Raw genomic sequence first — 25,972 nt, forward strand, 5'->3', positions numbered from 1 at the left:
ATGTTACTAATTATGAGGAGTCTGATAATGCAAACGCTCATTCTTTGCTCTACATTGAGTGCAGTGCAGCTGTTTTCCTCCATGTGCAGGGTCACATCTCATGCTTAGTACACAGAAGCTCAACGTCTTTAAAGCAGCTGCATCTAACATTCTGCACATTAACACAGCAGCAAACGACTATTTTAAATATTAAGATATAGTATAGTAATATCTCTACCTGAGCAGAGTGGATTGGAGTGTGTGTTTTTCTTACCTCTTTGCTGGTTTGACATATCCGCCGCTGCATGTTAGTGTACGTGAGCGCACAGTCTGACACTACAAAGAAACACACTGCTACAGCAGATGAAAACAGACCAGATCAGCCTTGAAGAAATATTGAATCCCAACACTTTGCACACATGAAGCTCTTTTGGCATCACATTTTATTTAGAGTAAAAGTCCCCTGAGCACTCTCAGAAACAGCGGATTTCTCTTTCATCCCTGCAGATATGATTTGGCTTGTTAAAACTGGGAATCATCATCTGTGAACGTCTCTTTTCACGTCAATTCAATGGTTTTCTCTAAGATATGTCGGCGTGGGCTTTCTGCAGCACTTTCATGTGTTTGCTCTGAAGTTTTGCCAGTAGTCGAACATTATCGCTTGCTGTCATGGTCCTAGAAGAATGCTCTATTGATCTGAAGCCGTTGGCAGTTTTTCCTCAAGTAATTTCCTTCCATTTATCTAATTCACTGTTACAAGCCTCCTCCAATAGAAATGTGCTTTTATTGAAACAACTCAAATTGATGTTTAACTGGTGTCACGCTGAGCTTGGTTTTTTTAACAAACTACACAACATTTTTTTGCTCTTGGTCCATGAAAAGCCTTATTCCAGACTGGTGCATACGCCTTTTTCCAGGGTTGCTTCCTTACTTTAACGTACCAAGGTTTTGAATGTAAGTCTGCTCATGTCCCAACATTAAACAGATCTAAACCTACAGATACCACAAAAACCGTCTCGTTAGGCCGGGAAGCAGTGGGCAGACTTGAAAGGCTTTCTCTCTACAGCTTCCAGCAACACATTTCAAAGTAATTTGAGTTTTTTTTCAAGGCCAAACAGCTCTATTGTGTTTGCTGCTGCTACCGGTAATTAGGAAATATCAGACGCCTTCACTCATTCAGAACACATTTCAATGCAATTGTTAATAAATTATTTTATAGTGAGTAATAAACAAAGAAGTTCAAAATAGTTTTGATTTCTCACAAAGGCTTTATCCACTAACTTCTACCACAAAAACTACCACAGCTTTTGCAGAAAGTGTTTTTATTACAGTTGTACGGTCGGTTCAATAGTCTTAAAATGTTTTTAAATTAAAGTGTGGCCAGAACCCTTCGCAAACACACTGGAAAGAAGCTGATGAAACATAAAGGACGGCACATGTTACAAGGTACATTAAGATTTCAGTACATTATTTCAAAGAAATCTCCAACGGAACACGTTGCTGTCACCAGCTTAGAGGTCTTTCTGTGCAGAAAGAGAAAAGGATGGTTCACACTGCTTGACTTCCCCTGAGCAAATGCAAAATGTAGTGATAATCTACACATGATGACTCGTGGATTGGACAGGAAATTCATCATGATTCTCCCTCTGGGAAACGTTAAAGTGTAAATAAATATCATCCTCGTCTGGCTGATATGTTTGAGAAGTGTAAATGCAGAGAGGAAATGTCAGTCTGAAGGGTGAAATATTGTGGTTCATCATCTGGAGTCCATCAATGGTCACCAGGTCACATGACTTATTTCATTTGTCAAAACACTTGAAGTAAATGTTATGAAAATAATACAAATTAAAAGACAGCAAGGCTCCAGTTAGAGATGTTAGCATTTTGTCAAGAGTTGATCACAGATTAGTTACAGTTTGATCCTAGCTGTGAATCTCGCACACTGGAACAAATGTGAACTAAATAAAGTTCTGTGTTTGGATGGGATCTTCCTATTTATGTGCAATCTCTCACTTTATTTGACTTCATGTATTTCTTTTTTTAGTTGCAACCTGTGTATTAGATTGTTGGACGTGACACTTTTTTCTGTTACACTGTAACAAAGGATGAACGTCTGACATAGAGACAAACACACCTGAGCTTCTTAATACAACGTCAAAGACTTTCCATTACCAACTTTACTACAAAGGAAGTAAAGGTGAGATGCCCTTCAACGTTTTCTCATCACAATTAGAGAAAATATAATAGCAGCTGAGACCATATGTCATACTGAAATCATGTCAGATGGCTGGACAATTATTCAGGATTCATTCCAGTTCAGGAAAGGTTGCCGCTCCCACGGTGGCTACAGGTGCTGTGTGTCTACAGCGACATCGAGCATCTCCTTCAGCGGGCCGGGTCTACTTGTCTGCTCCCCTGTGATCTGCTCCGACAGCCTCCGATACGCCACTGAAACCTTGTTCTCTGTAAAAAGCAGTACATTATTTTGTAGAGAATTATGACATTTTTCCACAGTTAAAAAACAGACACATTGATGTCAAAGAGCAAAATGCCACGATAGTCACACCACTGTTCCTCTTAAATACTAGTCAACTTTTTAGTAAATATGGTTTATATAAACTTAAGCATATAAGCATACAAAGCCTGCACTTTCATTTCCATCAGTCATGATAACGTAAAGTACTTTTTCAGATCCAGGAACATGGTAAAAACAAGTCAATTTACGCAGCACCCAACAGCGTAGAAAGATTATCTCAACCAGTTGATGCGGAGGTGAAACCAAAAGTGAGTGACTTGAAATGACCATAATATAAGAAATGAAAATAATCATGTGCACGTACAACTAAAGCATTTGTAACAGACAGTTTGGGAATAATGTTACACTTTGTTACCACTTTCTCAAATTAGTTGGACTGCTTCTGTGTGTTGCTATGCCGACCTTTAGATGCCACATCCACAGATTTCAGCGGCTAACGGTGAGTAAAATGTGATTTCCTATAGTAGATAAAAGATGAAGCACCTCCTCTATGACAGGAACCACCTGCGTGTCCTGTTCACAGTGATACTCACTTAAGGAGCTGTTCCAATTCTCGCTTTATCTTCGTCACTACGGGGGGGCCCTGGTAGGTGAGAGCTGTGTAAAGCTGAACCAGTGAAGCACCGGCACGGATCTTATCCATAGCATCCTGCCCGCTGGCCACACCACCGATTCCAACAATCAGTACTTTACCTTAAAGAGAAAGTAACGTCAGAAGTCATACGCTCTTCAAAATGAAGGGATCGGAGAGTGACAGGAAACGTCAGCGTGCAAAAGGATACCTTTAGTGAGGTTGTACATCTCCCGCACGGTGCTGGTAGAAAGGTCTTTGAGCGGCTGGCCACTCAGACCGCCGACCTCAGACTTGCTTGAATGCTGAAGTGTTTCTGGTCTGGACACCGTCGTGTTCGACACCATTAAACCGTCCACTCCCAGCTGCCAACAAAGTGGAACAAACAATTGCGCCTGCAATATCCAAGAGCGGAACTGATGTACGTAGGCGACTCTGCAGGAAGAACTCTCATTTTAAATGTACTGTGACTACAAAAGGGGGACAGAGTGCTGTTAAAAATGGGCTTTTCCTTTCTTAATGACTATTCCACTGAGGTTTGTCTCCTCCTCGCTCCAATGAGCACAGAAACCCTCCGTATTTTAAAAAAAACCAAACACTCCAGTGGTGATGCAGTTACTGAGGCAGATATGTCACTTATATAAGCGAAACAAGAATCACGATTTTCTTCTGTGACCAAAGCAACTGAATATGGAATAAACCAGTCAGGTTAGACGTGACGCATGTGGCCTCCCGCAGCTGCTGTCTGCCACAAAACATAGTTAACTATCGTTTTTTAACAAACGTAAGTCAGATAACACAAGAGCGAATAACAAATTGTGCATTCATTTCAGCTACTTTTACTAATGAAATTGTTCATTGATTGACTTTAATAAACCCAAACTGGCTTTTATCCCCTCAGAGACCATGAGACAGATTAAGATTATTTCACTAAATGTGAACGTCTACGGTTAAACCGTAAAATAAAACTCAGCCGCCGTGTCATAGTGAATCCAAAGCCAAGAACCGCACTTTGTCTAGACACAATAAATAAATCCATCCATCCATCCATCCACCATAAATAAAGTTTATTTTATTCTACAGGTGAATGTTTTTTGTCGAGTCACATGTATCTGGCCACCCTTGAATTGGGTGTGTGCGGTTTGCATAAGGAGCCGTGTTTCTTTCCACTGAACATTTCCGTGTTTCACAAAGGTATGTAGTGTTTTTCTCAATAACCACATTTAAATCTAAACTGTGTCGCTCCAAGTAAAAACTGGACTTCAAAGACACAAGGAACACACCCTATTTGACTCAAAGTAGCATAAGCCCATAAATGCAAAAAGCAGGTTAAACATGAGAATATAATTATAAAAATATATTACAGTGAAAATGTCTAACGGGTGAAATAAAATGGCCTAACTTCAAACCTCAGTGACGACATCAGCAATGTCTCGTTTGTCCTGGGAAGTGAGGTCAGGAGCGATCTTCACCAGGACCGGGGGTTTGCGTTCTCCCTGCAGCGCATCACGCTCCTTCAACACCTAAGCAGGTAGTGTGAGAAGGTAAGTACACGAGGGCAGGAAACTAGACAGACACCGGCTGTGCTCTGCAGCAAGATCCAAAGACAAAGAATGAGAAGGTTTGAAATCTCAGCTTTTCAATTGACGGATGAGAAGTGCGGATGACTTACTTTTTTTAAAGAGCACGTTCAATAATTGCTTTTAAGGTCAACAACGTGGTTTGGTACTTTTAACGATACTGTAATCTGAAGAAACATAACTTTTTTTAAATCAAATAAACATCCTGTTCTGAATCCACTTAAGATTCAAATCCTTTCCCAGAGTCGGCGATTAAAATCGTTTCAAAAATGGTCTTGTTTTCCCCCCTCAGAGTTTACTGTTAATTAGAATGACCAGACACTTGATTTAATGTTAAGTTACTATCACTAAACTGATCAAATAATCCGAAAAAGAAAGAAACCTGAATTTATTACTTTTTTGTCTGTTTTATAGGTCGTGCTTTCTTGTTTTCGATCATGGGCAGTGGCTGGTAATGTCTATTAACGCCATTGTGATTCAAGTTGTCTGCTGTGTTTAATAATAACACTAAAGCTCATTTTTATGTATATATATATATATATATATCTTTTGGGTGGGAAAGGGGTTGCACAAAGGCCCAAGAAAGTGTTTTTGTCCCCGTTGGTTCCCACAGTACTTCAGCCGACACTTGCACCGTCGTACCGTATGCAGGAGCTGCCGCAGCTCAGCCTTCCCCTGTAGATCCCGGAGTCCGGGCGTATTTGGGCTGCTGACGTTGACCACCAGGTAGTCAGCCAGCGGGCCGAGCACTCTCACCCCCTGCAAGTAATCTGCCCCTGCGTCCTGGGACAACTTGTTCTTCCCCAGGTTGATGCCGAGGGGAAGGCCAGCTATAAACACACACACATTCAAATTCGTTAGCGCACACACAGACACACACAAACGCAGGCTGCATCATCACACACAAGACTAAACTGGGTCAGAGGCTGCTGATGAGCTAAATGAGCTGGAAGCAGGTATGGATCAGACACAATGGAACAGGGGACAACGACAGGCCACGATTGTTCTATCAGAGCAGAAAAGGGTATTATGAACAAATACACAAGATGGTTTGAGACAGTTACAAACGTACAGAATTAATGTAATACAATTGAAAGTAACTAAGAAACGGGCTGAAACCACCTCGCTGAAGTGAGAACGTGCGGCCTGCTGACCTTCTCTGTGCTCTTGCTGCAGGTCTCTCCTGCCCCCGAGCCTCTGCTCAGCTTCTGCCAAACCACAGCTGTTGAACCCATATCTGGTTGGGAGCACACACATTTTGTTACTCAAGTTTTTACACGTTTCTTTCTGTGGTAACATGTTGATGAACTTATTTAATCCTCCCTTGGGGCTCAAAATACATTTCAACGTTGAATGTAATGGAGAGTGGTAAAAAGCATCTCGCTAATGACTTGAGGATGTTTGATTAGCAGCATCGTGTTCTTTGACTGTGTGCATGAGGCCATGGATGAAGATAAAATCTGGTTATTATAATGAGACCTTCCTTGTTGGTTACAAACTTGATTTGTGTGGAACAGGCGGGTTCACTCATGTTTCAATGAAAGACTGATTTTCCTAATGTATTGAGAATACATGCAGATTTATTTCTGGAGAAAATTCTCTGATTTCCATGTGACAGACGGAAGTGATCTTGCTCAGCTCCAGCCAAGGTTCCCGCAGCGCTATGTAGCTCCTCACATTGTCATAACTATGGGCATGTTACTCGGATCCTCCGTCTTTTTGTGGATTTCAGTTGGATTTCTTTCTTTACCGAGAACGTCTGAGGCCTGCGGTGGCAACGACTTCCCCGAAGGGTGCGAATTTGTTATCAGAAATGCCTGTTTTGAGTTTGTTGCAGGGTCTGAGACCTGGTCCCAAGCCAGGAGCTTCACTCATGTTTCAATAAAAGACTGCAATTTTGTCTGCAGGATGTTATCTTTGCTTCAGTGTTGCATACATATCAAATAAGCAAATTTACCACCATCTCATGAGTATATTGATCCCACTAGGTTAGCCTCGAGAAAGAACCTAATTAAGACACTTAATAGTAAAACAACATAAAAACCGATACGGAACGTGTGACATTTTCTAATTTCAGATTGTTAGAGATATGTTGCAGTAACTCATAAATATAAATTACCAGGAACTTCCAATATCCCTGTTTAAATGGAAATAAACACAATCAGAAAAGAGCTGGTGAATAAAAGATTTCCTTCATTCAGCTCATTCAATACAGTGATGCAAATAAAATCTGCCAAAGGAAATGTGACTAAACCTGTGAACTCTTATTCACACGAGTCTCTAAATGTAAATCCTTTGGTGACGAACCTGTAGGAAACATAACCCCACTCACAATATTCCCAGTCAGAGACCTACCTGTTAATGATGGCACGATCTGGGGTGAGTCGGAACACGCGGGGTTTGGGGTTCCCCTCCTGGGGTTCGGGAGTGACAGTGCCCACTTCAACAAAGCCAAATCCCACCTTGTACAACCCGTCTACGGCCTCTCCGTGCTTGTCGAAGCCCGCCGCAATCCCAATCGGGTTTCTAAACTTGAGTCCCAGGACGTTCACTTCCTGCATGGAAACAGAATAACGTTTTTTGGCGCCTTGTCATCGAGATCGGGACAAGGTCGTGAGCAGAAAGCGACGGCGTGCGCTCACCAATGATGCGGGGTCCTGGTAGCGGTTCAGAGGAACCAGACCCAGACCGATCATCTTCACAGCCAACACGTGAGCCGTCTCTGCTCCCACCATCCTCTGCAGCAAGGGCATCAGCTGATTGGCATAGAAACGCTCGTCTCCGACGGCAGTGAGGTAGGAGGCAAACAGAAGGCTACCGGAGCCGATGACCTTCACTGCATCTTTCAGCTGCTTCTACGGAACATTGAAAACATTGAGAATGTCTTCAGCAGGACTCTAGTCAGTCATCGCTGTGAATAGACTGCAAAGTAATTTCCACAATAACCCTATTTTCTATACTGTGTTTTGTTAAAGGTTGTTTGCAGGGACTTTGCTGGTGTTTGAATCGGCATAACAGCTTTTCTTTTGAGCGCGTGGTGTCAGCTTCCGTTTGGAAAAGTGTCACAACAAAGCAACTCAATTCAGAATATAACTCATCTATGAGGCAGAATAGTGCGACGCGATTTTTATTCTCATTTCCACAACTAATGTATCTTTAATAGCAAAACCAGCCATTTGGAAGCAATATATATGTTAAATACTAAATTCTACCGTGGTGCCTTTCATATTAGATTCCAAGCATTTCATTTGGCTGCAATTACCAGAACAATACGAACGTTGAACGGTTTCCTCGTGGGACTCAATTGTGTACTGGAGATATAAATGTTAATTAGAAGATATTCAGCCTGTTTATTTAGCGACATTAATAAAATCTCTTTCGAACCAACCGTGAGTCCTGATTTTAAGATTTGCGGATATATTTACATGACAATACGGGGTTATATTATACAAATGACTTTAAACAACAAATGTTGAATGGTACCAGTATTTTGGCAACATCTGGACAAGACAAAAAAGGTATCAGTAGTAAAGTTGTGATATTTAATGCAAGCCAGGAGTGACTAGTAACAAATACCGTCACATATCTTTAAGGGAATAAAAAGGCCATAGTACTGGCACTTCAGACGTACAGTATTAGAGTAACATAGTCAAGCAACGAATGACATTTCACCACTATGTAACGTTGTGTGCTTAGAAGGAGGCTCAAACGCTCACTTCCGTTACGTCCCTCCCTGTAACGCTGGCCGTCAACCCTTTGCGTCATCTTCATTGACCCTTTGGAGACATCTGCCTACTTGCAGTTGTCTTGGAGCCTTCTGGGGCGTTCAAAGAGCAAACGGAGCTAACAGCGAAGCCACCAGCGCGCCACGCGTCTCTTTACGCAGCGCTTCCTCCGCGCTTCCTGGTTTCATCTCCTCTAACAGGGACATCGCTTGGCCTAGTTTAGGGATTATTTGACCATATTAAAAAAAAAAATAGGGTTATTAAACAAATAGTCACTGAAATTACCTTCAGATGTCCCGCCATGGGTGCAGTTGTGTCACCGCATTGAAGGGCATTGGATGGTTACACAAACGCGCGCGGCATCCGCTTCCGCCACATTGTGTCGCGATATTTCAGTCCGGCGCGGCGTGAGAAGTGGTGGGAGGAGACGCACACTATGATTGACAGTGAAGGTTTACTGTGATTTAGGAAGATACGAATTTTGTCATCGTATTGAGAAGTATCATATGATCCACACTTTTTAAATCATGTTTCATGTGTGTTGGGAAGTTCAGCTTGTGAGACCTTTGGGGATGCCAACTTCACTTTGCATCTTGTTTGAGTATCTGCAGCGATTTTCCTAATGTATTGAGAATACATGCAGATTTATTTCTGGAGAAAATTCTCTGATTTCCATGTGACAGACGGAAGTGATCTTGCTCAGCTCCAGCCAAGGTTCCCGCAGCGCTATGTAGCTCCTCACATTGTCATAACTATGGGCATGTTACTCCGATCCTCCGTCTTTTTGTGGATTTCCGTTGGATTTCTTTCTTTACCGAGAACGTCTGAGGCCTGCGGTGGCAACGACTTCCCCGAAGGGTGCGAATTTGTTATCAGAAATGCCTGTTTTGAGTTTGTTGCAGGGTCTGAGACCTGGTCCCAAGCCAGGAGCAGCTGTGAGAAGCAAGGAGGGGAACTCCTTAAGGTGATGAACGCCGAGATCAAATTGTTCCTGAAGAACATCACCAGAGGAAGAAACACCAACCACTTCTCCTGGTGGCTGGCGGACGGGGTCCAAGGCCAGTACCAGGTACCCATAAGTGAGTTAAATGCACACACACGCACACAGCATTTATCTTTTGGACGATTGCTTCTTTTAACAGTTTATTGTGTTTTTCACTTGAGATCCTTGAAATCAACAGACACAAAAAACATTGTTGGGCTAAATGTTCTACTCATTTGTTTTTGAGAGAAAAAAGTGCACATTACAGAAGTAATACAATGATTCCAAGGGACGTTTTTGATGTTCTTATGTAATTGAAAGAGGGCCTGGTTTAATTTAAAGAATATTTTAATTTAAAGAATACATATATATATATATATATATATATATATATATATATATATATATATATATATATATATATATATATATATAGGGAGAGAGAGAGACAGAGAGAGAGAATAGAAATCAGTACTTGAGACATTTAGAAATATCATATAAAACGTTTTTTTAATAATCACTTTCAGTTATTCCAAACAACAGCAGAGCAATACTTCTTAACGGCATTGCAAATTTACAGACAGGAAAGCATTTTGTTCCAAGCATCATTGATGGGATTTGAGACTTTTGAATTAAAACATATTTTACCGTTTCTTGATTATATCACTTTGAGTGTTTATGTTATTACAGCATTTACCTTAAAGATACGTTTGTGGTTTGTTGAAATCTTAATATCTTCAGGCGTTTTTTCACACATGCACGTTTTTAATTGCACAACAGAAAATGCTGAACTTTCAAAGGGCAAATGCACGTACGTGAAGCTGGGTCCTCTTCAAATCATTCAAACATCTGACTGCAACCAGAGACGAGGCTTCCTCTGCAGCCACAGTACGCATCAACAGCCTCCTCTTGTTGCCACGTCCTCTCTTTCAATCTCTTCTCCTGTATTCATAACAACTGGACGTTGTAAAAGTTTTCTTTTTTATTTCACTTTATAATCAGTGTGCATATTGCTAAAAGTTTCATTCTTGTTTCAAAGGTGTGTGTGAGTCTTCGTCAAACACAAACGTAAGAGACACTTAACACACTCAGAATAACGCTGGTTAAACACCCAGTATCACATGCTGCTTATGTTCACGTTTCTTTTGCAGAACACATCGGGTTCCACTCGTGCAACCAGATCTGGTGAGTTTGATTAAAACATTGTTTGTCATTAATTACGACCACAGAGTTTGTGTTTCTGTCTTTGTACTTCTAAACACATCTTGATTTCAGTGATCTCTGGGATTTTAAAACACCTGAGTTCGAAGGTCACAAACATAGTAGTGGATTTGTTCTTCTCTCGAAGTATTGAAGAGCTTCTCTGGGTGAGAGGCCTCATTTCATTCTCATGCACACTGTTTGACCAATGAATATCAAAGGGCAATAAACAGCAATAGCAGTATAGCTCACAAGTTCTGTTTTTCTGAGACAGGAGGCGGATAAGGAATTATACCGAATGGAAACCACAGTAGGGGAGCCCACGGCCAACAGCATGGTTGGAAAACCTTTACTTGTTTTTGCATTATTAAGTGTGTGTCATGTCACATAAATGGACGTTTGTTTTTCCCTTTTCACAGGAGTCGTTCATTGACTATATGTATGCAGTCACTGTAAACCTGGTTTCAAACATTAGTTTACACTCTGGTTTAAAGAATAAAGACATTATTATTAGTCACATCAAAAACTGCACCACCGGCATCCTCCTTCTCTCCCAGGAAAACTGTCACACCGATAATGACCCAAACCCCACCGTAAGTACTGTACACATTTTTGTGGCTATTACAATCAGGTGAGCTTGCCTTTTTTTCCCTCCTCCAGACTTTGAAAGTGAAAGCCTTTGAAATTGTTGAAAAAATCTCGTTGCTGGTTGATGTGGGAGACCAAGGATCTTTTATCATCAGAGATCCTTCAGGCACCCTCTATCAGAGCAGGTAGCTATTTTCTTTCAGAGAATCACATACCTGATGTTTCTTTTGCTTACACTTCTGTAACTTTTCTTTCATTTTTATATAGTATATATGAAAAGTACATTTTAAAACTACAATTTATGTTGTTTCAAACGTTCTATCCTTTTCCCAAGACACAGAGCAGCTGACCTCGGCAACTCTATGCTCGGTTCAGTAGAAGATGGTCAGTTTGCCAAACTCCCCTCAGGTGAAGCACTCGAACGTCAGCTTAAAAACCACACAACAGTCACCGCTCAGGTCTGTGTGTATTGTCTTGTGTGTGCTTGCACCTTCTATCTGATCATTTGCAGCCACTCAACAGAGCTTTTTCCCCTTAGCTGACTTCACTCACAGAGAATCCCCATTCGTCTGATGGAAACATCTCAGGAACGGTTTGCAGCATTAAACTTAGTGATGCCTCTAGTAACGAAGAAATAAAGCTGGCCAACCTGACGCAGATGATAGAGGTACAACCAACAAGATCATTATTTTACAAATTGGGGTGAAGATATGGTAAATTTACTGCAACTGAGAAGAAAAAGTATTGATATTGTGTCATGCATATGAATGCATGTAAATGCGTAAATATACCGACTTAAACTTTAAGGGGAAGTTTTAAAATGACATTACAAAAATTAAGAAACTAACATGAATTACTACTAACTTACATAACACATTTTTAGGTCTTCATGGAAAAAATATAATGATGTATGTTACTGATTAAGTAAATGTTAAGCAAAGCTACTGGATATATTAGGGTTAATCACAGCCTATTAGCTAAGACAAAATCAGTAAAAATATCAACTTCTAATTCAAATTAATATTCCTAGTTTCTCAATGACTTTCCACAACTATGAATATATGATTCTGTGCTATATTTCTGTTTAAGATGTATGTTCTTGAGTTGAATTTTAATAATAATACTAACTTTTCTTTTTCTGGATTCTCCAGATCTTTATGAATAATCCGCAAGCTTCAATGCCGACGAACAACACTGTTTTGTTGGAGTATAACACAAAAGCTGTGACCACAGTCAACGTTTCTAACACTGAAAGCACCCTCTTCGTTAGCGTGAAGCCCAACGCTAACGTGTCATTGCAACTTGTTTTGGCTGCAGGATCCCCTCCTAACAAAACCCATTTCAGCCACACCACCACCTTGAGCCCAACAGGTAACACACACATTATTTATGTATCTGATATAAAATATTTTATTGGTATACTTGGATTAAGAAGTCATGTGTTGGCTGATTAATACCACAGGAAACTATCGCTGGAGGATAACCCCAGAGATGTTAAGTGGGACTTCTGGAGCCTGGTATGTTTCTGCCAGCCTCGTCAATTCTACTTGGGAGCCGGGCCTGACGCTGACGATCAGCTCCTTTACGGGCCGGTGCTTGTACTGGGACACAGAAAACGAGACGTGGAGTAGTGATGGCTGCCAGGTGAGTTGGTGAGGAACCTGGCTGCATTCACTTTGGTTGTGGCCGTCTGATTTTACACCAACGTTGCATACCAGACAGTGACGTGCCGTCCTTGTCTCAGGTGGGAGACAAAAGCACTCCACAGCGAATTCACTGCCTGTGTAACCACCTCACTCTCTTCGGGGGTTCCTTCTTTGTGATGCCAAACTACGTGGACGTATCTCGCACGTCAGAGTTGTTTGCCACCGCGTCTGAGAACTACGTGGTCCTGGCGCTGCTGTGTGCTTTCTTCGGGCTCTATCTGATCACTCTGCTGTGGGCCTGCTACTCTGACCGCAGGGCGCGCTCTAAGGTCAGTGGCTGGAGCGGTGGACACTCTGTTGGCAAACTAAGCTCTTCATTTTTAATCCCACTAACCAGATGCAACAACACATTCAAAGTATGCGCCACGATGTTTTACGTTGAACCAACAGAGGAAGATGACCCTGCTGGAGGACAACCACCCAGGCGCTCAGTACAACTATCTGATCGGTGTCCAAACTGGCCATCGCAAGAACGCCGGGACCACTGCCAACGTAAGAGTCTTCTCTCATCGACGGCAGTATGGTTTGTTTCTTAGTGATGTTTCAGACGGAGGATTTAAAAAGCTTGTCATGCTGTTGCTGATGGTGGAAGAACCACACTGCATGTTCAAGCCTGTTTACAACCGAGGTCTGTGTAGACCTCACAGTGCTTCAGAGCCATGCGTCGGTTGGGCTTTCCTGCAGGTCACGGTGAAGGTGATCGGCTCGGAGGGCGACAGCGGCACGCACAACCTCACGGACCCCGAGAAACCCGTGTTCCAGAGGGGAGCTTTCGATATTTTCCTGCTGGCCACACCCTTCCCACTGGGCGAAGTGCGAAACCTGCGGCTGCAGCATGACGACTCTGGAGGTCACCCATCATGGTACTGGAGATGAGAACAGTTAGTGATGCTCCAGATCGGGCTGCGGTGCTTTCTTCAGAGGGAAAACAAACGTTTTACTTTTCTTTCAAACATACAGAAACGCTTATCTCCAAAAACAGTGAAAAATTAGAGTTGAGTTATTTGTTTTGAAACCAGAATATATTTAGAGTTCCTTGCTCCCGTTATGTCTTACAGGTTGTACCAGGAGGGAATGTTTTTAATGGTTGGACGTCGTAGTTTCAGCTGTACACTAGACATGCAGATAATTGGATGGTGGCGGTGTGAAGCCGGGAACGGGGCTGTGAGAGCTGTGTACGGTTGGCCTTATTGGCTCCCTGCAGGATAGCTCGCTGGCGTCTCCACAGTGACACTTTGAAATGTCAGACGTGTCTTAATTTAGCAATACCTCGTTAGAACTTTGTGCTTTATACCGCTCTCAGAGGACGGCTCACAGGTACACACACACACACACACACACACACACACACACACACACAATTTTGGTACATCTGAGCTATAGTATAGTATAGGGGTAATATTTGTCATAAAGAATCACACTGAAAGCTTTGGACAATATACAGTGCTATGATACTAAGAGTGACGCAGTATCAGGCTTTGTCCATAAGCAAGAAATATCTAAACACAAGTAAATGGAAACGTTAAAGTTAAATACACATATACATGTGTATGTGTATCTACTTTTTGTTGTGTCCTGTTTGCAAAGCTGCTGAGTGAAGCTTAAATATTACCGAACATTCGTGTGTGTTTTGTGACTTCCCATAAGGTATGTAAACAAGGTGACCATACAAGATCTCCAAACACAACACGTGTTTCACTTCTTTTGTGAGTGCTGGCTGAGTTCTGACCATGGAGACAGCATGACCAAGAAAACCTTCAATGCCGCAAAGAGCAACGAGATCACCAGCTTCAGGTCAGACAACTCTACGATGCCGGATGAAACCAACTCGGCTCTGGAGGAGTTCTCACCACTACTCTCGTTGTTCTTTCTGTCAGGAATATTTTCCACAGCAGAACATCGAATGGCTTCAGGGATGAGCACATCTGGGTTTCCATAGTGGATCCTCCTTCACGCAGTCCATTCACTCGCGCCCAGAGGGTCTCTTGCTGCATGAGCCTACTGCTGTGCACCATGGCCATCAATATCGCCTTCTGGAACATTCCCAAAGATGAGAACTCGCCAGTACTCTTCTCGTTTGGTGCGGCCTTTAATTATTCTCGCTGTCAATTGTTGCAAATTTAAAGGGAACTGTGGTCTTTGTGTTGATTTAAACATGGTTGTTGATTTTTCCATCTTAGAGGGCTTTCCAATACAGCTAACAATATCTTGCCTTCTGTTTCTCCTGTATCAATGTTTAAAAAGGTGAAAAATAAACATTATCGGATCCAATGTTATAGTTTAAATATCTATGAAGAGGTGAAAATAGACGTTTCACAGTTATTCACAATGTGGATAGTTGTGTGGAGTTTTTGGGGGGTGAGATAAGGAACAGGAAGGAACAACAGGCAAAACAAGTCCATGCAAAGACGAAGGAGGTCATTTAAATAGCCACCGACAAACAGGGCAAGCAAGGACAAGTGAGCAGGTGATGAGGTTAAATTATTGAGGGTAAACAAACACCCCAGACCATGAAATATGAACCTGACGCTGGAGTCAACTTTCTAGGAGATTAACAAAAAAGAGAATTACAAAAAATTCAAACAACAAGGTTTGGGGCTCCAAAATGCAGCACCTGAATCAGCCTACTGCTAATTCCATTCCTTTCTTTTCTCTTATAAATGACCAGAACAAGTCCACGTAGGACATCCGATAAAACACTGTTAAAGTTAATTGAGTAGAAAACAGTGCAAATGTCACTATTGCCCCTTGACACTTTTATGCCTGTCAATGGCACTCGATTGTTTTTCTGTCCCTCCAGGTTCAATGGAAATCACCTGGCAGGAACTCATGGTGGGGATTCAGAGTGGTCTGCTCATGTTCCCGATCAACATCCTCATCATCACCATCTTCAGAAGCATCCGACCTCGCGTGACATCAAAGGCGAAAAAAGGAAACTCTGTGGAGAACTTGACACTTCCCCCAGTGACCATCGCAACTATCTTGAAGGTGGGTTGTGCACGACCTAATCTCTATTGGGGTGGCTAATCCCCGACATATTACGCCTACTCACTGTAAGGACCTTCTCTTTAGAGGACCTTAAACATACTGTGTTTGATCGAACATTGCACATTGAACTGCACCCATCGGACCCCCCCGTAGGACACAGAGGAGGTGATTTCTTCAGTGAGCAGCAGTCCCAGGAACAAGATGTCAGACATGCACAGACTGGAGTCCACCACTGACCTCTGCCTTGCCTTGGACAGGGTGCATGAATTCATCCAGCTAATGCAAGGTGTTTTTTTCCATTTTGTTATTTGCTTCTTTTTTGCTCTCGGAAAAATGGCATTACCATCACCCGTTAGCCGGGAAGTAGTAAAACAAACACGGTACAACAATAGCATTTATAAAAGGATAAAACACCAGAACACTACACAGTAATATACATTCAGTGGGGTCGTGCTTTTAGGGCACATATGTATCTCAGTCAGTTAGTCTCTGAAAACTCTCCATCTTCCTGCATGCATGTTGCTCTCAGTCACAAACCAATCCTAAAGAGGCAAAGTTTCATTTAACACCATTATGGGAATCGGTGCACTAGTGATTTTCCGAGTGTATTTTAAGCTATGCAGAGAAATCAAATGACTCACTGGTCCATATGTTCTCCTGTTGAAGGGGAGAGTGAGAGTGATCTTCACTGGGTGTACTGCAGCAAGTTCCTCCTGGCCGCTCTCTGTCACCTCCTGATGTGCCTGGAAAAACTGGATGAAAGGCAATTCCTGAGTGCACACGAGTACCAGCAGACCCTCAACCACACCAACTTGCTGGTTCACAAAGCCGAGATGGTCCTCAGCAGCCATTTAGTTTCCTGGTCAGCACTCAGACCGACACACAGATATAAATATATATGTGCAAAGTAGAAATATGACAGATTTGACTTTCTCTCATCGCCGTCTTCTCCGTGGCCTAGCCCGCCCCCAGTGATGAAGACGAAGAAGAGGTCGGCGAGCTGCTGGCTGCCTTGGTGGTGTGTGATCCTGGGCTGGTTCCTGTTGCTGTCCATCAGTGGAATATCCACTTACTTCACCCTGCTGTACGGCTTTACCTACGGCAAAGTAAAATCCACCAAGTGGGTCATTTCTCTGGGCCTCTCCCTCTTCCAGAGCATCTTTGTACTGCAGCCTCTCAAGGTGGGGAAAAGAGTAACAAGCTATTCATCTTAAAAAGTAACTCAGTAGCTCAGCACATCTCACAACGTGTTCTTGCATGTCAAAGGACCATATGACTACATATAAGATTAGTTTGTTTTCTTGTGGCTTGTTTTTGTTCACAGGTGATCGGACTCGCTGTGTTTTTTGCCCTGATGCTGAAACCTGTGGCTGTGGAGGAGACTGAAGAAGTTGAGCAGGTGATGACAGGTAAGCAGACATTATGCAGCCAATCTGATAGCAGAACAGGTTGGGATTCACAGGTTACAAGCCGCAAGTAAAGTATTTGTTTTTAATATTGTCTTTGTTCATCTGATAAGTGCACTATTGAACGTAACCACGGTAGTTTTTTCCTTTGTGGCCTCTTTATCAATGTCTGTAATCATCGTTAAAGCCATTGCCTTTAAATACGTTGCTTTGGTTTTACAACATGGTTTTTGATCACTCTCAAAGAGATGTTTGTGGATGTTTGGACTATCAAAACCTTCTTTACTCGCTCAGCACCAAACAGCAGACCTGGCTGGTGAACAAAGTGTAGCAAGAGGCAGATATTTTACTCAAATACAAGAAGCACAGCCAGAGTAAATACTGGACTAGAAAAAACAGCCTTTAATTTAATTAATTACATACATTGTTTAATCTATGTATAATTCATAAAGCAGACAGAAGTATCCTTTACATGTTGTTTTGGGTTGACTGCAGGGGGTTCTTATGAAATGATGCGTATGAAGCAGTAAAAATATTAGCTTTGTTTTCTGTTCCTCTCGAGTGGCTTCTCTCTCTCTCTGCAGTGCACCAGTGCACGCATGCTTCCGCTTGAGAGCGGTGAAAGTACCGTGAGTCTTACCACGCTTTCTCCTCCATTTACCAGAGCAACAAGAGAGGTGTAGACGGTACACTGGCAGGCACACACTTTGAGGAAGCTGCTTTTCGTGGGATATTTGGTCTTCTTCAATGGGCACAGCTGCGAGCCGAGGATCCCACACTGCTTCGACACTCTTTTGCACTAATTGGAAGTTTCTACTTTCCAAATGTAACATGTGTTTTGCTGGCTTGTGTGTGATGTTTTTTTAGGAATGGCTGATTCAGAGGAAATGGGTAACAAAATAATTGTAGCTGTTGCATGTCATTGTGCTGCCTTTTCCTAGTGAAGTACCATCCGTGATGATGCGTATCCAAAGAGAAAAATACTTTTTTCAGGAGGCTGTTATTTTCACTGTCACGTCCTAAATCAACCTCTACGTCTGACCCCATATTCATATAAATATTCATTGTTAGGCCGATAGAGAATATATCACCAATACTGCATCTACATGCAACTATTCTTTTAATATATGTACTGTCCCTCAGTACACAGTTAAGAATATAGAGCTTGAGTTCTATTCTATTGCAACCTTCCCTCTAGGACTCACTATTGCACTGTACTTTTACTGCAATGCAATGCAGTTTCAGAATCTTTTGTATTAGTGTTACTGTTTAAACTATTTTGAGTAAAAAATTGTCTTCAATCTATCAATCAAGTAAACATGACCATAAGCAAGGAAATAGAGGTCCTAGAACTATTCAATATAACAGTGCATATAAAAAGTCAATAATCTGCAAAGAAAACACATATATTTTTCTTCTTGTTAATTTTATCTAAGTCAATGTGGGTTTTAACGGTGATCAGAGTACGACGCCGACCATTGAGCAGCATTAGAGGATGATTTTAGGGAAATATATTTCCTCATCTCAGCTTATGTAACTTTAATACATGCTGAAGGTGCATGTCACAACTTTTCATCATGCGTGCAGACTTGTGTGAAATCCAGTCCGTGCTCCCGTATATTTTATGTAGCAGAACTAACTACATTGAGGTTTGTGCTACACCTTCTGTGCTTTCATTTAGTCACTGATCTAGTTATTGTTTTCATTTATTGATACTGTGTACGTATTGTATGTGTGAATTTGAATAAACACATATATTTAAACACGTATATTTAATCTATAGTGACTTTTAACTGATACAGCTTCAGATAAAAGTTTGTTAAGTCTGAAAACTAAAACCAATTTATTTTGACTCACGGTGACGTCAAAAGATGTGTGAATGTTGGAGTCGGACATTGTGACGTACGGTCACAAACTACTGTTTAGTGAAGTTTACTTTACATCAAGGATCTTTGATAGCATCTAGCTTTTGTTCCTGTGTAGACGGAATGCACTTAGAGAAAGACTAAATGCTTCTTCAATAAACTGACGCGTCTGGAAATGTTCCGCTCCTTCACAGAGGAAGCACTTCGCTCTGCAGCAAACACTGAGGCTACTAGAGAATTCAAACCGAAACACACTGTGTCAAATGGACTGCATGCACTTACTGCTGTAAAGATTCCACAAAGACGACTTATAAAAAGGTGACTCAACAGAACCGCAGATCAGACCGGAGACATTTTTGATCAAATTTTAAAAAGGATCAACGTTGCCACAAACGACCAATGCAGTTGCACTTAAATGCTTTAGTTTTTTGTCACAACTTTAAAAAGATAATTCAATACGAAGAATTTTCTAGTCGGAATTATAAGATTCTGATAAGAAGAATGTAGATTTAAGAAAAAAAACAAATCCTCAACGATAAAATATGCCACTTCAGTCGCAAAAACAACTTGAGTACTACTTGAGTATATTTCTTATCAGGAAGAATTCTTTCTCTTCACACTGAGGACACTTGCTGGTCTGCAGTTGACATTACATTACTGTAAAGCAGAGGAAGTGATGTGAACAATAACAGAAAATAGTTTAAAGCAAAACTTGCAGTTCCAAATACTATTTTTATTAAATTCTTATATTAGTATACAGTGGGAAAAACTTTTTTTTATCACAATTCTGTGTCTCAAAGTGTAGCATGAAAGAACAGTCTATCATAGAAAAGAGTGCGCAGATCACAGTTCCATCGTGTTTCTAATCTCTATTTTCCCCACAACATGTAAAACCTAAAATAATCTAAACCAACCAATCAGCTGGCGAGTCTTTTAATTTGCTTCCCAGATCTCGCTGAGTCATTGTACTCAAGGCCATTGTTCATTTGGCGTGAAAGCAGAGCTGGGTGGGGTAACGTTGCAGCTACACAGCGGCACGATAACTAAAACCCTCTGGCTCACATTTCTCCACAGGAAATAGAAACATCCGACTTCTATTGACAGTACAGGTGCTGCAACTACACATTGTAAAATACCTCAAAAGATAGTTTAAGGGCAGAACATTTAAAGCAAAGTGTAATCCAATCAAAACCCATACAGATAAGATTTATTCAGTTTTGTTTGAAAACAAATTACCCTGGTACAGAGTGGAAAGGCCTCTGATGAGAAATTGTAACTAAGGCAAATACAGTGGTGGACCGACAGTATCAGACACATGATCACATAAGGACAACGCAAACCAATCGCCTCCGGGGTTAATATCTCAATCCAATTATGTCGCTGCTCTTGTGTGCACACATGTAGCTTGTAAATTAATTACTTTAATGTTAAAAGGCATTTGGTAAGACTGACATTTAAAGGGGAGGAAAAAAGAAAGTCAAACTTCTTACTAACAAACTTTTTTTCCCCCAGTACAGGTCAATTATTTATTCATATTGTCTATGTACATCATTTGAAGTGTATTATATTAGAGGATTATCACTTTACATCTGTGAGTCACCACCCATGCGACTGGTTTGACATGCGTCGCTGGACTTTCCCAGGAGGGTTAACACACGCACACACACACTAAACTTGGAGTGTAAGCCTTTTCTACTCAGAAACCAATTCACAACCCCACAAGACACAGAAAATATGGTATCGTTCTGTCCTCATACCTTCATGTAAAAAGAGAAAGAGAAAAATGTGCGTCTTGGAAACTATGTCTGGCCTTTGAATGTCAATGGCAACTCCCCATCAACGTGTGCAGGCCAGTCTGCCCGGTTTGACTAGTCTGACGCTGCAACTGTGTTACTCAATGCAGACGCAAGACGTCATGTACTGAAAATATTCATCTCCCCACTCCAAAGAAAAACAATAAACAGAGAGAAGTAAGGATCCAAATCTAAGTTTGGTTGTATAGTGTTATAGAGATGTATTACATTGACAGATGGGAACAAATAGAAGTCTGTGTGAACAGAAGGAGGAGGGAACAGAAGTCAAAACCCACATAACTGTATGTAAGAATATATAGTATGTGCTGGAAAGAAATTTAAAATATGGTACTCAATAGTACACCCAACATAAATGACGTTACCACTAACTGCCAAAGGTTATATTTGTATAGATGAGGAATTGGAAATGAATACATCCTTGTATGTTTAATATCCATCTAAGATTACTTCAACGTGGAAGGGAGAGAACCATCCAACTTATTTCCAGTTCCCCGCTGCTCGGATGACAGCACATGCCTGTGTGTATATGTGTGTGTATAGACCAGGGACAAAGCATTAGGTCTTCTTCTTCAGCTCCTCAAACCGCCGCGTTAAGTCGTCAAAGTCGATGTCATCCGAGGTGGTGTTGTTTCTGCCGAAGGAACTCGCGGGGAGTGTATCAGGAACGGAGGGGAGTTCCGGGAGCGCATTGTTGTCAAATAGCTGAGCTGAGGGGCCAGGACCTGAGAGTAATATAGGGTACTGAATTTAATGTATGCAGGAGTATATGTAGCAGTTTATGAAACAGTCTAAACAGAAGATATGTGGGTTTCCCGCAGGAGAAAGGTGGATTAAAGCCTTGTGTACAATGACAAAAAAGTAAACAGCACATAATGTGAGCCTAGAAAGCGACACTTAATAAAACGTTTTAACATAGGTATGAAGAAATGTTTAAAAATCTGAGGGATCACTTCAATAACGGGTTGTAAAGAATAATTCGTAAGTGTTGGAGGAACTTACCTGTGACCTGGGAAGGAACAGAAGGTTTGTCACTCAGGTCATCAATCTGAAACACAGAGGAAATGTGTAATGGGTGATGTCGTCTGCATATGAAATTAAATAATACTATATGTGTTAGTGTTGAGAAATAATCAACAATTATGTCCCATCGTGAAAAAGTAAAAACAAACACAAAGGAAAATCTGCAGGGGAATTATTGAGAAAGCTTCACCTTGAGTGTGCAACAGAAAAACAGACTCGAGGACTCGCTTGCCCCACCTCCTTGTAAAGAGCACTTAACACTAATCTGCTTCGCTCAGAACAAATGATCAAATCCAGTTAGTAGTTAGTTATTAGCACTTCATGTGAATGAAGCAAACTTTAGGACTAATTTTGAGAAATAATGTGAGAAAGTAAGACGGGCAAAACTGCAAGGAACTGAATGAACTGCTCTTCCCTGAATGATGCCCGTCTGTCCGTCTGTTGGAACGGGAAGGGGGCATTGGAGTGCAGGTGTTCAGTCACTTACGGACTCGTATGTGGGGGGACAAGAAGGCAGCTGAGGGGGCTGCCCTCCTCCCATGGCATGCTGGAAGTTGTTGTAGGTTCCAACAGCAGGGTTATATGGTTCCTGGGGGAAAACAACAGTCTGGTATTTGTCTGAGGGAGGACGCAGACTACTGTAAAAGTAAACCTCTCACTTCAAAGAAAGTAGAACAAAGCAAAAGAAAATGCTTTTGGACCATTCAGCGTATTTGGGTACAATGATTGCTGGTAAAACTACATCTTTCCAACAAAAGAAAATACAAAATAATTACACATACAAGATCCCAATTCCTACTCCACAACTTTTCTATCCAAAAATGTATAACTTCCAACAAAATCATAAAGAAAGGAATTAATAAAAATAATCTCTTACGGGTCCTTTAGGACCTGGATAGTTGAAAGCCGTTTGCATGGGCATGGGCATGGTCATAGGCATAGGCATAGGCATGGGCATGGGCATGGGCATGACACCAGCAGGAGCTGTGAAACCGCCACCACCACCGCCGCCGCCGCCGCCACCTCTTCCTCCTCCAAACTTCTTGTCATTGTCCACGTCAATCAGGTCAGCTTCTTCTCCAGGACCCACCTCGGGCTGTCCAGAGACATTGGTCGATGAGCAAGCAGATAAACACAATGCATGGTTTCATCCTTAATAGCAAATGATAACATTCTTCAGCTCTCACCCGGACCATGGCGTCGGGTTCGTACGGCACATTGTAGTTCTTGGCGATCTCTATCAGGTAGCGCTCCACCAAGATCTTAGGAGGGGACTCCACACCCAGTTTGTGCATCAGCTATAAAACATAACACAGATATTTACTGTCGCAAAATAAGTTAATAAGCTAAAAGGGTGTAAGTCTTTTTGAACAGACTTGTGCAGTCGGGGAAAAAAAAAAAACTACCCTATCGTTGACCGTGCCAATCTGGTTTGTCCTGCACAGCTTGCCGTACTCCTTGCTGTATTTTGCACATAGCTGCTCAGAGACCTGATAGATACATTTAGAGATACAACTTACAAGACTGGCACAATAAGAATAAATGGACAGAACTTGTATATTATTGAAAATGCCACAAACATATGTCAACAGCACTTACAGTTCTTAGTTCAGACACCTCTGCCTGGAGACGAGGCGCTGCCCAGATGAGAGTGGACACTGCCTCTTGTAGGCCTGGGTCCAGTTCCCTAAATTAGGTGGAGCAGAAAGGGGGTTAAAAGAAAAGACAGAGAAAAATAAAAGCCAGCGAAGAAGATAGTAAAGTTAAATCCAGACATTCTGTATAGTCAATTCACACTTTACATCTGTAAATTCAATAAAGGGGTATTGGCGCACCCAGTTGACGGAGTTACTCACTTCATAGACTGAATGAGGCCAAAGCGCGTCAACAGCAGGTCACAGTAGAGCTCCAGGATCTCCATGGCTTCCACCAGATAGTCCTCTCTGATGATGTGCTCCACACGGATCCGAGCCCGCTCATCTTTTCCTGATGACAGATAATCTGCGATCTCCTTCCTGGACTTTTGAGCAAGCTCAGCTTCATTTTAAAATGTGGGAATGGGAAAAAGGTTAAACTGTTATTACTTAGAGGAACAAAGATGATGATTCCTCATGAAGGGGAATAGGACCGGGAGTTTTAATTCAGCCTTCAACTTACTTTTCTTTTTCTCAAGGAGTTTCAGTCGATTAATGACCAGCCGGAGGTTAACTCTTAGCCTCTCTGCTTTGAATCCTCCTCCCAGCATGATGACAGACTACCTATGAACAGGTAGGAGAGCATGAGTGGAATTACATACGGAAGCAAACATCAAAAATAACCTATAGGGCTCATTGAATTAACCTCCTCCTCACTTCTGAACCAGTGAGTCACTTCATCACGTGAGCATGACAGACTCATCGCAACAGAACGATTACGCAGATTTAACTACTCCAAAACACATACACCACGCACAAAACATGACGCTAGCTTGCTAGTTACGTAACTTTAGTAAGCTTCTTCTTTAGCTGCTCTAAACAGTAAAAGCTAGCTTTAGCTTGTCGCAACGGAGAGCGAAGGCGGCTACGTTGAGCCACGATATTTTTAGACTTTACCATCTTACCTCGTTGAATTTCTCGGTTTATCGTCCATTTACTTAACCACACTGTGAGATACCCGTGTAGAAACACAAGCCTCGGGTCTATGCTGCCAAGCCTGACTTTTGGCTAGTTAACGTTAGCCTTTGCTTTGTTAGCAGTCTGTTCTGTCATCGTTTGAGCGATGAGGCTAACGTCACCTAGCTCTCTCTAACCCTCGGCTAATCATAACAAACTGATTAAAACGCCGTCAAGTACTTATATTAAATCACCATTTAAAAAATCGAATAACAGTTAGTCTAGGTGTCGTGTTCCTTACCTGGAAATATTGGTCAAGCGTACACACCAACTTGTTTGGGTTTCGGTCTGTTTCGTTGCTCGGTTTACTTCCGCAATGATCTGTAGTGACGTCATGGGAGGACTATCTTGAGTGGGCGGGGTCTCCATACTTACAACAGGTGTGACCAAAGTACACATTCATTTATAAAATCAGTCCTTTAGTAGCACTACTCACGGTGAAGTACTTTTTTACTTTCATGGCTACATATTTAAGAGAGGTATTCTCCTTCAAACTGGACACGGTGTCTATCCTATGTTCCAAACATACATACGCTAATTTAAAAAAAAGTTAAGTTAATTTGCAAACTGATCCCATCTAGGGTATGGTTTCAACTAGCTAGCAGTGTTGACTAAATACTAGGGTTGGAAAAGAAGCTCAAGGTATCAATTAAAACTTAAAAGCATACAAAACTGATGTTATGTAACTGATGTTACATTACTCTGCTCTTAACTCATGCTACACATTCCTTTAAGGTCGCGCACGGGGATCACAACTATATCTCATTAGTTGATTTTGTATTGTACGACGACTAGAAAGATTTAACCGCGGTGCTTTATGTTACCTTAAAAATCAACCATACAAGATTTCAGCGGAAAAATATTGTGCCTTCTATTCTACTTAAATGTATTCAACAGCCGAAGTGCCTGGATGCCTGACGCAAACTTTATGTACTTAAGATAATAAGCTGCGGGAATTTGCTGAATAAAAAACTAACAAAATGACTCCTCGAGCGGTTGCATTTTTATAATCCTGTAATAACTGAATAACATCTATACAAGTTAAACATTGAAAAAATAACCTTTATGTCCGCTTTTCATTATTGTACTACTGCACAATTTTATAATAGATCCATCTCACTCTGACTGAGGTAGGGAAGACAATTGAAAACTCGGAACTTAAAAAGTGGGGAGGTCGCACATTTCATTCTTTATACAGAAAGTCTCCGTTGGTTAATAATAGCCAATGTATTTTGTTGCCTTAGAGTATTTGTTAATACATTTACTTTTGAAATGCACAAACTTATACCATTTGTCAGTGTCACACCTGTAATGATCAGTAGCTTCAATAAAAAATACACTAAAAGGGCTGATTTCAAGCA

General features: G+C 41.5%; 4 protein-coding genes across 5 annotated transcripts in view; 1 reads left to right on the top strand and 3 right to left on the bottom strand.

Annotated features, from left to right (window-relative positions):
* rplp2b (ribosomal protein, large P2b) overlaps window positions 1–25,972 on the bottom strand; it is a 42,449-nt gene that overhangs the window by 1,970 nt on the left and 14,507 nt on the right. The window lies entirely within an intron of this gene.
* On the bottom strand, window positions 1,285–8,803 carry dhodh (dihydroorotate dehydrogenase). Of its 2 annotated transcripts, none has more exons than XM_040165123.2 (9): window positions 8,677–8,803; window positions 7,309–7,521; window positions 7,022–7,221; window positions 5,821–5,903; window positions 5,309–5,496; window positions 4,496–4,609; window positions 3,298–3,451; window positions 3,049–3,208; window positions 1,285–2,442 (listed from the first exon to the last, which is right to left on the bottom strand). In XM_040165123.2, exons 1-9 carry the CDS (start codon window positions 8,692–8,694, stop codon window positions 2,379–2,381), a joined length of 1,194 nt encoding a protein of 397 aa, XP_040021057.1. In that variant the 5' UTR covers window positions 8,695–8,803; the 3' UTR covers window positions 1,285–2,378. The 2 variants fall into 2 exon arrangements, with proteins under 2 accessions (XP_040021057.1, XP_077941251.1); XM_078085125.1 differs by having other exon boundaries at window positions 7,309–7,518; window positions 8,677–8,749.
* On the top strand, window positions 8,808–19,030 carry pkd1l3 (polycystic kidney disease 1-like 3). The gene is made up of 23 exons (XM_040165111.2): window positions 8,808–9,470; window positions 10,154–10,261; window positions 10,413–10,441; window positions 10,525–10,558; window positions 10,649–10,740; window positions 10,848–10,910; window positions 10,993–11,166; window positions 11,234–11,346; window positions 11,496–11,619; window positions 11,700–11,828; window positions 12,313–12,532; window positions 12,624–12,805; window positions 12,906–13,136; window positions 13,258–13,359; window positions 13,552–13,730; window positions 14,515–14,661; window positions 14,745–14,947; window positions 15,668–15,855; window positions 16,009–16,141; window positions 16,522–16,717; window positions 16,817–17,036; window positions 17,180–17,264; window positions 17,926–19,030. Exons 1-23 carry the CDS (start codon window positions 9,029–9,031, stop codon window positions 17,970–17,972), a joined length of 3,441 nt encoding a protein of 1,146 aa, XP_040021045.2. The 5' UTR covers window positions 8,808–9,028; the 3' UTR covers window positions 17,973–19,030.
* ist1 (IST1 factor associated with ESCRT-III) lies at window positions 19,839–24,978 on the bottom strand. The gene is made up of 10 exons (XM_040196435.2): window positions 24,853–24,978; window positions 24,118–24,218; window positions 23,817–23,997; window positions 23,560–23,647; window positions 23,367–23,450; window positions 23,148–23,258; window positions 22,838–23,056; window positions 22,448–22,549; window positions 21,940–21,985; window positions 19,839–21,662 (listed from the first exon to the last, which is right to left on the bottom strand). Exons 2-10 carry the CDS (start codon window positions 24,203–24,205, stop codon window positions 21,496–21,498), a joined length of 1,086 nt encoding a protein of 361 aa, XP_040052369.2. The 5' UTR covers window positions 24,206–24,218; window positions 24,853–24,978; the 3' UTR covers window positions 19,839–21,495.

Source organism: Gasterosteus aculeatus, chromosome 12, assembly GCF_964276395.1.
Source record: "Gasterosteus aculeatus chromosome 12, fGasAcu3.hap1.1, whole genome shotgun sequence".
NCBI lineage: Eukaryota > Metazoa > Chordata > Actinopteri > Perciformes > Gasterosteidae > Gasterosteus > Gasterosteus aculeatus.

Coding starts and splice junctions, on each gene's coding strand:
- ist1 (XM_040196435.2), bottom strand. CDS start 24,205: ATGCTGGGAGGAGGATTCAAAGCAGAGAGGCTAAGAGTTAACCTCCGG. Junction 22,550..22,837: donor ATCCAGGTCCTAAAGGACCC/GTAAGAGATTAT, acceptor GTTTTCCCCCAG/GAACCATATAACCCTGCTGT. Junction 21,663..21,939: donor TGTTCCTTCCCAGGTCACAG/GTAAGTTCCTCC, acceptor TATTACTCTCAG/GTCCTGGCCCCTCAGCTCAG.
- dhodh (XM_040165123.2), bottom strand. Junction 5,904..7,021: donor GATCGTGCCATCATTAACAG/GTAGGTCTCTGA, acceptor GCTCCCAACCAG/ATATGGGTTCAACAGCTGTG. Junction 2,443..3,048: donor GAATTGGAACAGCTCCTTAA/GTGAGTATCACT, acceptor TGCTTTTTACAG/AGAACAAGGTTTCAGTGGCG.
- pkd1l3 (XM_040165111.2), top strand. CDS start 9,029: ATGCAGATTTATTTCTGGAGAAAATTCTCTGATTTCCATGTGACAGAC. Junction 10,911..10,992: donor AGCCCACGGCCAACAGCATG/GTTGGAAAACCT, acceptor CCCTTTTCACAG/GAGTCGTTCATTGACTATAT. Junction 11,167..11,233: donor ATAATGACCCAAACCCCACC/GTAAGTACTGTA, acceptor TCCCTCCTCCAG/ACTTTGAAAGTGAAAGCCTT.